This window comes from Diachasmimorpha longicaudata, chromosome 4, assembly GCF_034640455.1.
Source record: "Diachasmimorpha longicaudata isolate KC_UGA_2023 chromosome 4, iyDiaLong2, whole genome shotgun sequence".
In the NCBI taxonomy this organism is placed as follows: Eukaryota; Metazoa; Arthropoda; class Insecta; order Hymenoptera; family Braconidae; genus Diachasmimorpha; species Diachasmimorpha longicaudata.
In genome coordinates this window covers 5,075,936-5,090,466 of record NC_087228.1, presented here as the reverse complement: position 1 = coordinate 5,090,466, position 14,531 = coordinate 5,075,936, and the positions used below count along the sequence as shown (strand labels likewise).

Below are 14,531 nucleotides of genomic sequence, written 5' to 3'. Positions count from 1 at the left end.
TCATCAAATTTTGTTTCTTTCCGCAAAAAATGTTCTTCTATTTGCTTAAAATCCTATAAATAATTTCCATTCGTAAAAAAACGACTGGGATATAAGTCAGTGAAATTGATTAATTACCCTTTGCAAAATATCGTCCTCTTTAGCAACGACGAGTAATCTCAACCAAGATCCCGCTTGTTGTATCCTCTGTACAACACTGGCGTATTGTTCTCCCCTGGTTGGCACACCATCCACAGATACAACTCTATCACCAGTACGTAAACCCGCTTCGGCAGCGGGTGAATTACTACGCACTTGTTTCACGAAGATGGTGTCCATCGGCTCGTCGATCTTCGTCCGCTCGTGTCCCGGCAGCATCTTCATGAGAATGAGAGAATTATAAGTAAAAGAAAGAAACGTTGTGCACAACTAATTGACGGATCAATCTCATGGAAGTCACTTCAGTAGATGAAATTACTTACGCAACAGGACTCGGGCGGATATACGATGAAGTGACGTAGAGTGAAGCCAAAGCCATTCTCACTGCGTCTCAGCAATAGAGTACGTGGACCACGTGGTGGTGAGCTCTGAGTGCCGGATGATGGAGCCGGTGGTGGTGGTGAAGCGTGTCCAACCTGGAGGCCAATAAAATAAATAAAAAATCAATGACATGTGGAATTCAAACAAGAGGTGTAAAATTGTTTCAAGTTAGGTTGCGGATATTGAAGAGAGGAAGAGATTTTCGAGATGATATCATAAGATCTTTTTTCTAGAGAATTTCATTTGCTATAAAAAGTTAAAGAACAATTTTTTTCATAGAGCAATTCGTTGGGAAGATAATAGCGATAATTGACAAATAAAAAAGACAGAATCCAGATGAGATTAGTGGGATTGGTGAAGTGTATCGCAGAATATCGCCAACACAATTAGGTCTACCATAAAATGTCATAAGACACTTTTTGTAGAGAATTTCATTGTCTACGAAAAGTTTGTAACACTTTTTATCGTGAAACCAGTAATTCCTGAGATAATCAGGAATTTGGAGGGGATCTTCGAATAAATCAATTACAAATATTCTCCAATGATCCCACGCTGGGGGTCACCCTCGGCAATGAAGCGAAACAATTAAGGTCGCTGGTATGCTGGAGCCACGCTGGTAAAACGTGGTACAGTTCAAAGTTATCTAACGATACAAGTGTATGTGCGTATCGACCGGACGGAAATGTTCGGATGCTGCGTTATACCGGACTCTTCGGCAAGGTGACATCCCAGTGGCACGCGATGTTCCACACACTATATGCGCACATCCGTTGGCGATTTGTTTCAATTTAAAGTGCAACGAAACACCAAGTTCAACCGGAAATGAACAATTTGTGCTCACAGCTCATTACAAAAAAAAAATCATGATTTTTGTTTGTACCTCTGAATCAGCTGAATAAATTAAATTTTACGGAAGGGCCTTTTTTTAAAAAAAATTATTATTTCGTTATTTCATTTGAACTCTTTTTCCTAAATACATTTACTTCATAGAGAGAGGAATGCTCAGTAAAAATTAGGAACTTCGGTTCGCTCACTAATTACGAGGGCGACTGGGAAATTTTCCGTGACGGTATCGTAATTAAAAAAAAAAATTGGATAAAAATTGTTGAATGCTCCGTAAAAAATCCGTAAAATTCCCCTTAACTACATTGACCCCCTGAATTCCGGAAAAACTACAAATTTTTTACTAAATATAGCCCTCCCTCCAGGATCTCCTCGCCAACCGTTCCCCTAAAAAAATACTTCGCCTCCAAGTTAATTCACCCAAAAATCCCAATTAAAATTCCCTCTCATCTACAGAAGCTCCCGAGGAGTCCAATCCCCCGGTTACAATCTTCGTAATAATTTTAATAGCCCCCAGATACATTACAGTACTACAAAGATGAACGGGGGGAAAAAAAATCGACAGAAGTAGAAATAAATGCGAATATCCTGGGCAAAACTGAAAGAACTCCACAAATGCCCACAGGTTTGCACTCGTACATATATACTGTACTATATACTGTCTCTACGACCAGAACAACCGGCTTCTTATTTCTCCAGCCTCCCTTCCTCTCCCACCATCTCACCCACCCCCCTCCTACCCCTGCCCATCGTTTCCTTTATTTTTATTTCACTTCTACCTCTTTTCGAAAGTCTTTTTTAGTCCATTTGGTTGTTCTGTTATGTTCTGTATATACACCAAGGGGTTTATATTTAGAAACACCACGAGAGTATCCTTGCACCGGTGTCGGTGTACTCGTAATCCCGGGGTACACGAACCCCTCGAGGAAGGTGTAAAAGGGCTTGGGATTGGAGGTACGAGGCGTGATTCAGAGTGTCTCTGATCGATTTATGATTCAAGACACTTGAGATTATTTATTCTTACGTCATAAATCATTTATTTGGATTGTCGAGTGGGTGGGAATATGACAAAGTGAAACTGGAATTTGCTTTTTGTAAATGGAGATAATTTAGAGCAGATTGTTCGGAATGTGAATGTTTTTAGTGATTTGATGATGAGATAATTATTCTGGGAGGTGAATGGAAGGGAAATGAAATGTTTTTGAAAAACGAAAAATTATGAAGTTTAATTATTGGGTGAAATGTGTTATTTTTATGGTTTGATTTATTTGGTTAATGTTGGAGTTTATTGATAGAAATTTAATGCCGATAAAAGTCCCCGGAAATATATTTAATGTAAAATTGAACGGTTTTTGATGGAGTGATTCGGGAGTATTAAGTTTTTCTGGGATTTTATGACGTGATGACAATTCTGGGAAAAAGAAAAATAGAATAGTCCATTTTCCCGAGAAATCGCTCATCCATGCCAAAAGATTCAGACAGCCGCCATTTCGATAGGGCGTAGAACTACATTATATGAATTTTAAGTTCAGTATCACATTTTCGAATGATTTGTCGAATCAATTCAGTAGCGAAGTGGTAAAACGAGATAAGTCGACTTATTTCTGAGTCGCGTTTTTTAATAATAACTTCGAATCTATTAGAGATAGCAGAATTTTTGTCATGACATTTATTGTAGCTCTCAATTTGCTCCAGAAAAAAGGTCTTGACAAAAATTTTGCTATCTCTCCTAGATTTTGAGATATTCATCAAAAACTGGTCACTAGTCAACGGAGCTAATATTTTATATTTACGACGATTTTTTTATTATTATTTATCGCAAAACTTATAAGGTCATATATTTTTCCATCAATAATCATTTTTTTACGTCCGAGGAATGACAGAAAATTTCCAGATTAATTCTATTTTTGCAGAACAGTATTTTTTAGTTTCCGACGAGCAATTTATTTATAATTTTTTCGATACTTTCAGCGCTGGGGCAACTGTCGACTCTCCAAGTCTAGGTGGTGATAAGTGACGGGTGTTGACAGTTGCCGTGTTCTAGAGACTGACAGCGAACTTTTCGGATTTGAATTCCAACGACGGCATGAGTCACAATGGTTTCACAATTGTTTTTTTTTCGTTCAACGGGAGAGTGACAGGTACTATTCGATATGTAGATATTATTCTTGGCAGAATGACAGCGAGAAAAATGGCCAGGTGCATGGGGAATTGAGACAGTTGGAAACCCGATGGCTCCCGACACATCTGGACTACTGGTCCCTGCGGTTTGTTTGGGGGTCGTTAATTGATAATCGAGTGGTGCAATTGGAAATTCAACTGCAAATGAAATGAAGAAAAATCAATTGACAATTTTTCTTCATCAACATTTTCATTCAAAATTCAATTCAAAGTGTATTTGAGCATTTTCTCCCTAGATTAATGTTTTCAAATTGAGAACTAACATAATCATTAAAATGATAATTATTCCGAAGAAATATACATTCCATGCTACCCAGAAAAACATGATTTTTGTGGACGTCCTGCTAATTTCGCCGATATCTCGCAAGGAACCGGACTTACCAAAAAATCTCATAAGACACTTTTTCTACAGAATTCAATTCTCCACATAAAAGTTCTCATGACATTTTCCCCTAAACCCACTCGTTCCGGACCTATTCTCTAAAAACCACGTACACAACCGAAAAAAATCAGAATCTATTCCCTGACGAGCACAAATTATCCAAATACTGTCATTTTCTCGTCCTGGAATGATGAATCAACGCCAGTTATAAACAATTTTCAATTTGACATGATGCCAGGATAACCGAAAGATGCACAATCACGCTCGAGTGAGCCCAGACTTGGAACCTGTCAACGTGTTTATTATGTTGCTGTCTTTAACATATTGCCCAGCTTGTTGTTAGCCTCCTGGCCGTCTCATACACCACGGAAATGATCATATGTATGCGAACACGCACTTCTTCAATGCACCTCCTGTCTTCAAAGTCGTATATCTGGCCCATCCATAATTCCCCCCCTCACCCCTGTCCACTCCTCACGACCCCCTCGTTCACTCTCTCCTTTTCTCTTGTGACTCCTTCGTTCGACGAAATTCCCCTTCAACCATTCCGTAACAGTCAAGAGGTGAATAACGTAATGTACGTTTTGCTGTCCACTATCCATATAGACGTACATTTATGTGAAAACAGTCGGCGGACAACGAATGCATTCAACGTGATATACGAAACACATCATACTTCAGATAATTCTCATTACTTCTGTCTTACTTTGTTGTATTTCACGTTTAAATTCGTAATAACGATAAATAACTGGTGGTTTATACGTTTATGAGGATATGAGAAATATTCATGACAAATTATTTCAATCGAAACCGATGGAAAATGTTGATTCAATGATGGAAATTAGTCGTAAAGTGTAATGAAGTGCATCGTAAAAAAAGTTGAAAATTATTTACTCGATAACTAGGCGGGAAAGCCAGTGACAGAAAAATGTCATAAGATATTTTTGTGGAGAATTTGCAGAGCTACAAAAGAAGTCATATGATTTATTTCGATAAATCCAATAGTTCCAGAGATATTCGCAAAAAAGTGCGAACGAAAAGGAATTAACACAGCACATGTTGACATTACGCAGCAAAAAGTTCCAAATGCGGTTGTTTTTGGCGTCAGGAAAAAGTCAAAAGATTTTCCCTTTTAGATTATTGATTCCGAGCAAAAAGTTGTTGTGGAACATATTCGATAAATGAATTCGTAAATCGATAAATAGTCAAGATGTTTCCAAAAGATTGAAGAAACCATTTAACACGTCTCCCCCTCCAACAAAAACAAGTTTAATGCTCGAATTGCAGTATTTTACGATTGACTGAGTAAGTGAGGTATGAAACCCCATAACACTACAAACAACGCAGTTAACACTGAGTGAAAGAAAAACAAAAAAACCTGAAATAATGGTAGAGGGAGAAATATGAGTGAGGTGTCAAGGACGAAAAGTGATGCTTAAATGGAACTATCGGTCGTCGAGACGTTTAACGAGCGAATTGTCGATTTATCCGGATAAAGTTGAACCTTTTGAGAACCCGAGAGCCCACAACAAAAGCCAATTCTAATCTCATAATCGATCCCAGTCACGAACTCCAGGACCAATTGTACATCACCTCATCTCGAATGGAAACAACTAATTCCCGATGACATTTCATTCAACTCAGTTGATATATTTTATGACCTTCCAGTATTGTCTAGTGGTTAGGATATCCAGCTCCACCACCTCCGATGAAAATATCATTGCACAATCGCGCTGAGGGACTTCTGAAATGAGTTATTCCACTACCGTGTACATAGGTGATTGCTAATAATAGCTACCGACGGTAGGATGATAGCATCGATCGGTAGGAATAAATAAAAAAAAAAACGGAGAGAGGAACTAGTCCGTTATATTTGCCCCTGGTTCACTCACGGGGCCGGCTGTTTTCAATCACTTGGCGTGAAATGTTTGCTGAGAATCCGATAGCCCAGTGCACTAACAATTCTCAATTGGTAACGATCCGTTTAACGTTTGTGTTCTGCATGTGGAGCACAAACGAAAATTATCGGGGCTACGAGCACTGATATCGTTCATGGACCAGAGCCACCGGTTTATATCACCTTTTGCTAAATTCACGCGGCGGGGCTGCTGCAACGGGGGGGATTCCCCGGGAATTCACCCAATTGCATGGTTTGTATACTGGTGGGTAACTGTACTGGGATTTACCGATGTCGTGCCTAACAATTATTTTCATTTTTCTTTCGAGTGATATTTATGGAGATGAGGGGAAGAACGAGGGCGTCTAGTCGCACGGTCTACGGTACATTTTACCATGGCTATAGGGAAGATAAAAAAATCCGCCGTGGAAATAGCGTCAGCTGAGAAAATGGAATTGAAATGATGACTTTTCTTCGTGGGACTTCATGAACGATTTTCATTGAAATTTTACCGGATTTCGTCCTTTAAATTTCACGATCTGTCCAGGAAGTCAGGACCATCTATCTTGATATGTGTTTCAATTAATTAAACACTGGAGTCATTACAGAATTGGCATTTCTCGGCTGCTTAGGAATTCTAAATAATAATTAAACTGAGATTGCAAAACAGTATTTATCGATTGTCCACTCACAATTAATTAATTAATTAATCTACCCCCCGAAAGATTTCTCAACTGCTCAACAAACATCTGGAAAGCCATTAATCCCAGTCAAAACTGTAGTAAACAGTTCTTCAGCTTAATTTTATTCGTAAAATAACAATAGCGAAAAAAAATAGATTTATCAATGTAAATCTCTTGCGTATCGGCCATTAATCTTAATAGCTAAAAATTATCACTCAAACATGATAAAAACAGTTAATAATCTGAACCACTGAGATTGTAAAACGGTATTTATCGATTTTCCACTCACAATGACGACCTTCTAAGCCCCTTATCAACCACTTCCATCGAATTTCAATACTGAATTCTATTTGAAATAACATCCGGCTGTGCAGTATAGAGTGATAATAATCAGCGTGAAACTGTACTCGTGAAAATGAAAGGAAGAGGAGTGACATGTAATATGAGGCTGGATTTGTCGGTTTTGAAACATACAAATCCACTGGAGGCATGTGGTGACGCGCAATTAACGTCCACTCGTGAATCCCAGTAAATATTTGCAACCACCAACTCCTCTCATTTTGCAGATGCAACACATAAAAAAATATACTAAATTTATTTGTAAATATTTGAAAGGCTGTAAGTTACAAATCTAAATCGAATTAGACTTTAAAGGAAAAATATAAAATACCTATCACGTGTCACGTTAATGACAGTGAAAATAACTCATTGTACGGGCAACATCACTTTAAATTAATAATAATAATAATAATAATAATAATAATAATAATGAAAACTTTCATTTTTATTTTTGTCTTTTTCTTTCAGTTCATCTCTCTATATTTCGCAGTGAAACCCGACGCCGGTGATGCAGCCTTCGGTTACCAAGTAGCATAGACAATTTTGTTTATTTATCTTACTTTCGATTTCATTTTTTTAATTGTCCCGCGAGTTCTAGGGATTTAACAACTGCCTAGCACGTGTATTCTCTCGTTGCCGCAATGTTCACATGCTTAGCTGAGGATTTGTTGCATCTTCTGTTCGTTATTTCACCTCGGGATCTCTCTCCGCGTGTTGGGAATGTACATGAACATAAAATTTAAACTTCAACGACTAGTCGAGAGGTGGATGGGGACGGAGAATTTATTCGGATTCGATTAATTGTTCGGTTTCATGTGAAACATTCAGACGAATTTATGGAGAGACTCGAGGGGGAGGAAGTAGTCCGGTGGTTTATTGGAGATTTGGTAATTTTTTAAATTTTGTTGGGGGTGTTAGGGGACGATGTATTGGATTATGGATGGGGATTGTCTGAATAATATAAAATGATTTAACTGTCAACTTTAATTATTTGTTATCACAGGCAGAAGGTATATGTTTCTTGTGTGATGTCTCCAGACAGATGAACTGACTCTTAGTGACCAAGGATTTCACACTCTAGACCGATTTGATAAGAGGCTCTTGTTCATTTAGTCCTTTCTGTTTCTTCTCTGGTTCTATTTATTAAAATCATTCTAAACATTTCGGTACTGTTTGGAGAAAAACTATAAAAATTATAACATACTGAGATGGACTGAAAACAGATATAGACAGACGATTCATTTTTGTCCCCACATATGGAGCACTCTCAATACGATGGAATGAAGATGGGATCAAGGTTGATTGAGAATTGACGAAGGTGGATCGAGCCTAGATCCTCAAGGTTGAATCAACCTGGGATGAAGTTCAAAAATTGAGTAAGTGGCGAGGCTGGAATTTCCAGACTCGATCGATAATCCTCGAAGAACCCTTCGAATTGCCCGATAATCCTCTAATAATTAATTATCGTTGATGACTTTTTAAAGTATTTTGGTGGAGCACTCAACATTTAGTGAACTTTTTCAACGAACATTCAGGAAAAAGTACAGACCGTTCAGTGAAAAAATGCGTCACTGTTCCGTAATTTTTACTGAATATTGTTTTGACTGGTACATTACGGAAGAGGCACATAATTTTTAAAGAATTACCTTGTTTTCATTGTTACAATGAACATTTTTCCCCGGGTAAATTAAATTCCGGAAAGTATTTTTATCTTTTACGAAGTGTCAAGAAATTCCTTGATTTTGTTTCCGTCCAATGATCAAAAATTCAGATTTCAATCTTTGACCCCAACGGAAATGTTAATTGTTCCCTAAAACACTGTCTTAAGTTCCGATTTTTTAAAACAGAAATGATAATGAAATTCAGAAAAAGCATTGACATAATTTAAATGCAACTGAAACATTAATTCCTTTAGAATGTCAATATGTTTACGATGATTTCTATGCAGCGCAAATGTCGCCGATCTCAGCAGATAATTTTCCATTTCCAATTCCTTACCAATAATTTCCGATGAATTCAGTCGCCATGGAATAAACATGCCGGTGTATCGATTTCACGCATCTTATTATCCGACAATAATCCTGTGTCCCAAGTCCAAGATATCCCTTCCCTTTCCCACAATCCTCAATACAACATTTATTGCATCTCAAGAGCGAGTGAAATCCCCAATTTTGTTTATTTTCCTCTCCTCCCTCGAGAAAAAAAAAAGTCATCTCTATCCGCGCTTTCTCAATCGTAAATTCGTCAGCGTTACGAGTAGAATGAATCCCGTGTCGCTGTGAGTTCCCTATAAATAAATTTCCACACCAGAATTTTCTATTTAAGTGCTGAGGGGCTTGAAGTAGGACAATTTCTGCAATTAAAACTCCCGTATTTCAAAGTTAGAATTGTCGCGATAGCGAATTAAGTTGAGGCAATTTTTCGACACATTTTCCTTTAAATCCGTTATTTCGTAAATTCTCAATTAATTGATAATAAATTCATTAACATAAATATGGATTATATCGAATGTTAATTAATAAAGAAGGAGATCAATTAATACGAATATAATTTCTATTGAATACGTTAATTAACCAATGAATAATCAAATTAAATTTTTACTTTGCAAGTGCAAAATTTCTGAAGTGTCTAATTAACAATTTTGACGACTGATGCAAAATTGCCACTAAAATGTCTCAACAATTATTTTTTAAACAATATCAAGCGAAAGAAATTAACATCGAGATGACGTAAATATTTCAAATTTTTTCAGTTGCACAAAACATTTATTTGTCTTCTGAAGTCGCTGATTTCTACCGAAACTGAGCGAAATAAAAATCCTTGAAACTGGCGTCATCAATCATGGAGCGTATCAATTTGGCATATTCTCAGTAATGAACCCATCATGCCCCAGTCCCCCGTGAAGAAAAAAATTCTCAACGATCCGTTCAAACCGTTTAATCATCGCCAAATGAAACGCACAAGCCAGCATTATTATCACTCCCATTCCACCTCGAGTGTCTACAAAAGCCATGCACCACCCGAGGACCCTCCTCACACGTTCCTTTTTTTCCATCAGATGAGATAATAATGTCAGATAAACCCTGTTGAGAAGTGTACGGTTGAAAGAGCGTGAAAAAAAGACGGAGCAAACCCAGTGTATGATAGAGTCAAGATTGAGATCGTAACGGCTCGGGACAAATTGACCGATTAATATCATAAAAAAATGACAATAAAAATAACTAACGACTGCACAATGAGCATTTCAAGAACGTTAAGGCTTGTGTGAATGACTTCAGGTGGAGATAAATATTTTGGAAAAATGACGGAGCAATTGGACGGAGATATTTCGGTGTGAGAAAATTCCGAGAAATTTTTCCTTGACAACATTAGAATTTCTGAGCGGATGATAGTGATTTTTTGCGCACATGTGCTGAAATGTTTATTTTTAAAAATCCTCGTGTACTCAGGAGAATTGGATTGTTTAATTTAATAGTTGTTTTAAAACATTTTAATGGAAAAATGACTTGGATTTATCGAGGAGGTTGTTTACCTCTAGAAAAAATAAGAAAATTATGGGACTAAAATTTTTTCACTTAATGCAGGATGTGTCCTTCACTCCTAAATGCAAAGGAAACAATTATGGTGACTCCAGTACCCAGATGCCAATGACGATGGAATGAAGATTGGATCAAGCTTGATTGAGAATTGACCAAGGTGGATCGAGCCTAGATTCCCAAGGTTGAACCCAGTTGGATGAACTTCGAAGATTCACTAAGTGTCCAGGCCAGAATTTCCAGTCTCGTTGGAGACTTGACCGACAATCCTCCATGAACTTCTCAAATTGCTCGATTATTCCCCAATAATTAAATTTCGTTGATAACTCCTTGAAGGATTTTAGTGGAAGATAATTGGGTACATTGAGGTACGTCATTTATGAACCTAATAATTATATGGGCTGAATGGAACATTAACGTCTGGGTTTGAATCAGTCTTGGAGTCGACAATGAAGTGAAGGTTCATGGGATCCTGGTCCTGGAGGACCTGGAAGAACAAAACTGTTTCAGATTGGATTGAGATTCGAGGGAGCACATGCAGCTCGAGTTGGATCAATGCAGGAGCCAACGATAGAATCAACATTCCTTCAGCACTGGGTCTCCCAGGCTCGATCTCCAATCCTGGATCTTCCTGGTTTCCATCGTCAGAATGGTCTCAGATTATTAATTATTTTCTCAAGACAATTTTTATTATTAAAAGATCGTGTCTAAAAAACAAATTCATCAACGTTCAAAATGTTTTATGCAATTAGTCAGTTATTTCCACGTTTCAGTTCCCAAAATTTGCTAATCGTTGCTGAAGTATTAATCTCAGAAAACATTAATTATTACGAAAATCTCTTTGTTCATCGCGGAATAAAAAGGTCGTTTTAACGTCTCCCCATTCCAAAGTATTCCCTCAACTCGAGAGCTTTTAATTCCGGATGACGGGCGAAGCAACTCCTAGAGCCTTGCCAAGAATTTTTCGTACATGAGGGGAGTGCATGGAGAAGGTTAAAGAGGAAGTGAAGAGTTAAAATAGCTGATGGGAGGGAAAAGGGATCTGTGCGGTGAGTGTGTGGCAGTAATCCAGAAAATGTGATGCCAAATTTTTTTTTACTCTCGTGAAAAGGAGTATTTGGGCTTGAAATAGAGACATTCTTGGGTGGGAATTTATTTTCGGCAGTTTATTTTTGGGAATTTCGTGGGGGTGGACAGTCGGCATGGGGAAATGGTGGTGAAGGGTCTGGTGGGGTCACGGGATGGGGAATGGGGGGGCAGGAGGTCGTGACTGGGTCACGTCACCCGAGGCATACCTGACGAGAGATCAGTTGCCAGGTGCTTCGGACCAGTGAATTTGTCGATGATGATGGGATGGGTGCCAACAGGACGTTGGAACTTTCGGGCACTTCTAGAGGGGAATCATTGGAAACTACTTTTGCTTTAATAATTTTTTTGGTGAATAAATTTGAAGGAGTTGTCCTCTCAAAAGACGAAGAGAGAATTATTCGAATATAAAGTGATGGGATATAAAATTTATAAATATGAGTAAGTTAAGGAATAACCTGTGTTTGGTAGGTGTTCATCAGGCGTAATAGCCTGACAAAGCTTCAAATTTTTTGGAATTATTTTAACTCTTTAATTACTAAATTTGGGAAATTTAAATTAGGGACTAGAAATGGAAAGATTGCAGGGGAAATTTAATTTTCCTCGGGCGTTAAATTTTGTCCAGAATATATTCTACGTAGAAGTCCTTTTATGTCACTTCATTTTATAAGTTTTGCACTTTTTTCTGCATTTAAAATGATTCAAATTAATTTTTTTTCTCATCATCAATTTTTACAAGATTTAGTCGTTAGATTTATTTGAAAACTCGATGGTAAAATGAGATAAACGCAAGTATTTAAATTTGATTAACCTAATCAATCTGAATATCTACATTTGCAAATTGAGAAATTGCAATGCAAAAATGAGACTAAATTTCCCATAAACCCTTTCGTTCCCAAACATATTTACATCATCAATACCATTTCATACTCAAATTTCCAAAATCCTTAAATTAAAAACGAAATTCCGTAAAGAAAATTTGAGTTTTTTTCCCCATTGGAGTTTTCACTGAATCATTCCAACAAAATGAACCCAAGTTCAATTAAACTAAATATATCCATATAAAAACCTTTGCCGAAAATCTCCGCGATCCCATTGACTCCCACTTCAATCCAACAATTCATTCCTCCCTCCATCATACATTTAGTTTTCAAACTAAAAGCACGTGCCTCCGTTGTTCACTTGACTCACCGGCTAATTGCCCAGGCCATTAATAACCCACCCAGAGATGTGCGCACCAGCTGTCATTGAAAATGAAGAAAAATAAAAATGACGAAACTTGAAAATAAAAAGTGGAGCGAATCCCAACTACTGAAGAATTATCCAATATTACTCGCGCAATATAATATACAAGACAACAAAAAACAGTAGCCACATTCATGCGAGGGTTAATGGATGACTCTCACTGGTAAAAAAAAACCCGAGAAAATTACCTAGAAAAATGCCAATTTCGCATAAATATCGCGAGAATAAAAATTCAATTTTCGGATAAAAATTCTCCTGGCGCCGTCTCCTGAATTTTCATTCACATGTACCTCGAGGGAGTAATAGGCTGCGTCGACTCACGCAGACAATTTACCCCGTCTCGTTGTTATTACAATTTTTTTTCCAAACATTTTTTACTATTTTTCATGTGCCCCCTCTCAACCCTTACCACAACCCCCCCCCCCCATCCCCCCTTGCCACCCCCCTCACTCTATTTTTTTAATCGCGTAAATTGCAACGCCGTGAGCCGCGCGCGCCGGCACCGCCCCTACACCGTCTGGGCCACATATCTCCACAGCCGGCTCTCTCGTGTGGCGCCATTGATATGGGAATATACATCGTCAATAAAGGAAAAATAATAATAATGGAATGAAATTGTGAATAAAAATGGGAGGACAAATTAGTGGGTATTTTTGGCCTTGAAGGAGATAAGAGATGCGCACTCCATCTGACTATTTTTTTTATTAGTATCGGGGATTATCGTTTCAAGGTCATTTTTTTTATTGTCAATATTAAATTGAGGGATAATAATGAATCAGGAAGGGGGAGGGTAATTGGTGGAGAGGATAATTCTAGGGGATCAGGTGAGAAACTGACTGTTCGATATAAAAATTTTTTTTGTAATGAAAACATTTTTTTTATCGTGGTCTGAATTTTATTAATGAAAAGACACAATTTTTTGCGGAAAAACAATTATATCATGAATGGAAATGACAAAATTCTTTATGGTATTTTTACTCAAATCGATGTTCTTCGTTCTTTGAGATTTTTCTTTCATACTCAAAATGTTATTGGAAAGTTATTTTGCAAAATAATAAACTTTGAAATTTTTCAGTAAAACAGCGTTTTTACATCTGCCATAAGCCGCTCGTAACCGGGATAATTTCGCATCCAGTAAAATGTAATAAAATCGATTTGTTAAAGCGAATGTTTTAAACAAGAAAAGATTGTTTAAAAAATATTATTGGAATCATAGGACGAAAGCAAGGGAGTAATTAATAGAGAGGATTATTCCGGGGGATTATGTGACAAACTGATTGCTCCATAAAATTTTGTTTTTCAGTGGGAACTTTTCTTTATTGAGCTTTAAATTTTATTGATAAAAATACAGAATTTTTGGTAGAAAAATAATTGAATAATCAATGAAAAGGGCAACATTTTTCATAAGAGTTCTCATCAAATCGATATCCCTTGTCCGGAATAACTCATAATTTTAATGAAGTCGAATATATTGTTCTCTTACATTCAAAACATTAATGGAAAATTCATTTCGAAAAATAATAAAGTTTGAAATTTCCCATTAAACCAGCGTCTGTACATCTGCCATAACCCGCTCGTCACCGGGATAATTTCGCATCCAGTAAAATGTAATAAAATCGACTTGTTAAAGATACTTTTTGAAGCATTAAAAAAATATTTAAAAAATATTATTGGACTCTGAAGGAGATTTATGATTGAAGTCTCCACCCAAACGGTAACACCGAGGGTCTGAGTACTTTTACGAGACAGGAAAGCTCCTCCTTTCCTCGCTAATGGGAAAGTCAACGTTAATATCCCACAAACATTTTTTTTTCCGCCAT

The 14,531-nt window shown here is 37.3% G+C and overlaps 1 protein-coding gene across 7 annotated transcripts in view; it reads right to left on the bottom strand.

Annotated features, from left to right (window-relative positions):
- The window catches only part of LOC135161407 (rho GTPase-activating protein 23), a 121,039-nt gene that overhangs the window by 24,061 nt on the left and 82,447 nt on the right, over positions 1-14,531 (bottom strand). For all 7 annotated transcript variants that reach the window (XM_064118948.1, XM_064118943.1, XM_064118942.1 and 4 more), the window contains 2 exons: positions 462-614; positions 118-357 (listed from right to left, as the gene is read on the bottom strand). In XM_064118948.1, the coding sequence (XP_063975018.1) occupies positions 118-357; positions 462-614 (393 nt within the window). The remainder of the gene's footprint in view (positions 1-117; positions 358-461; positions 615-14,531) is intronic.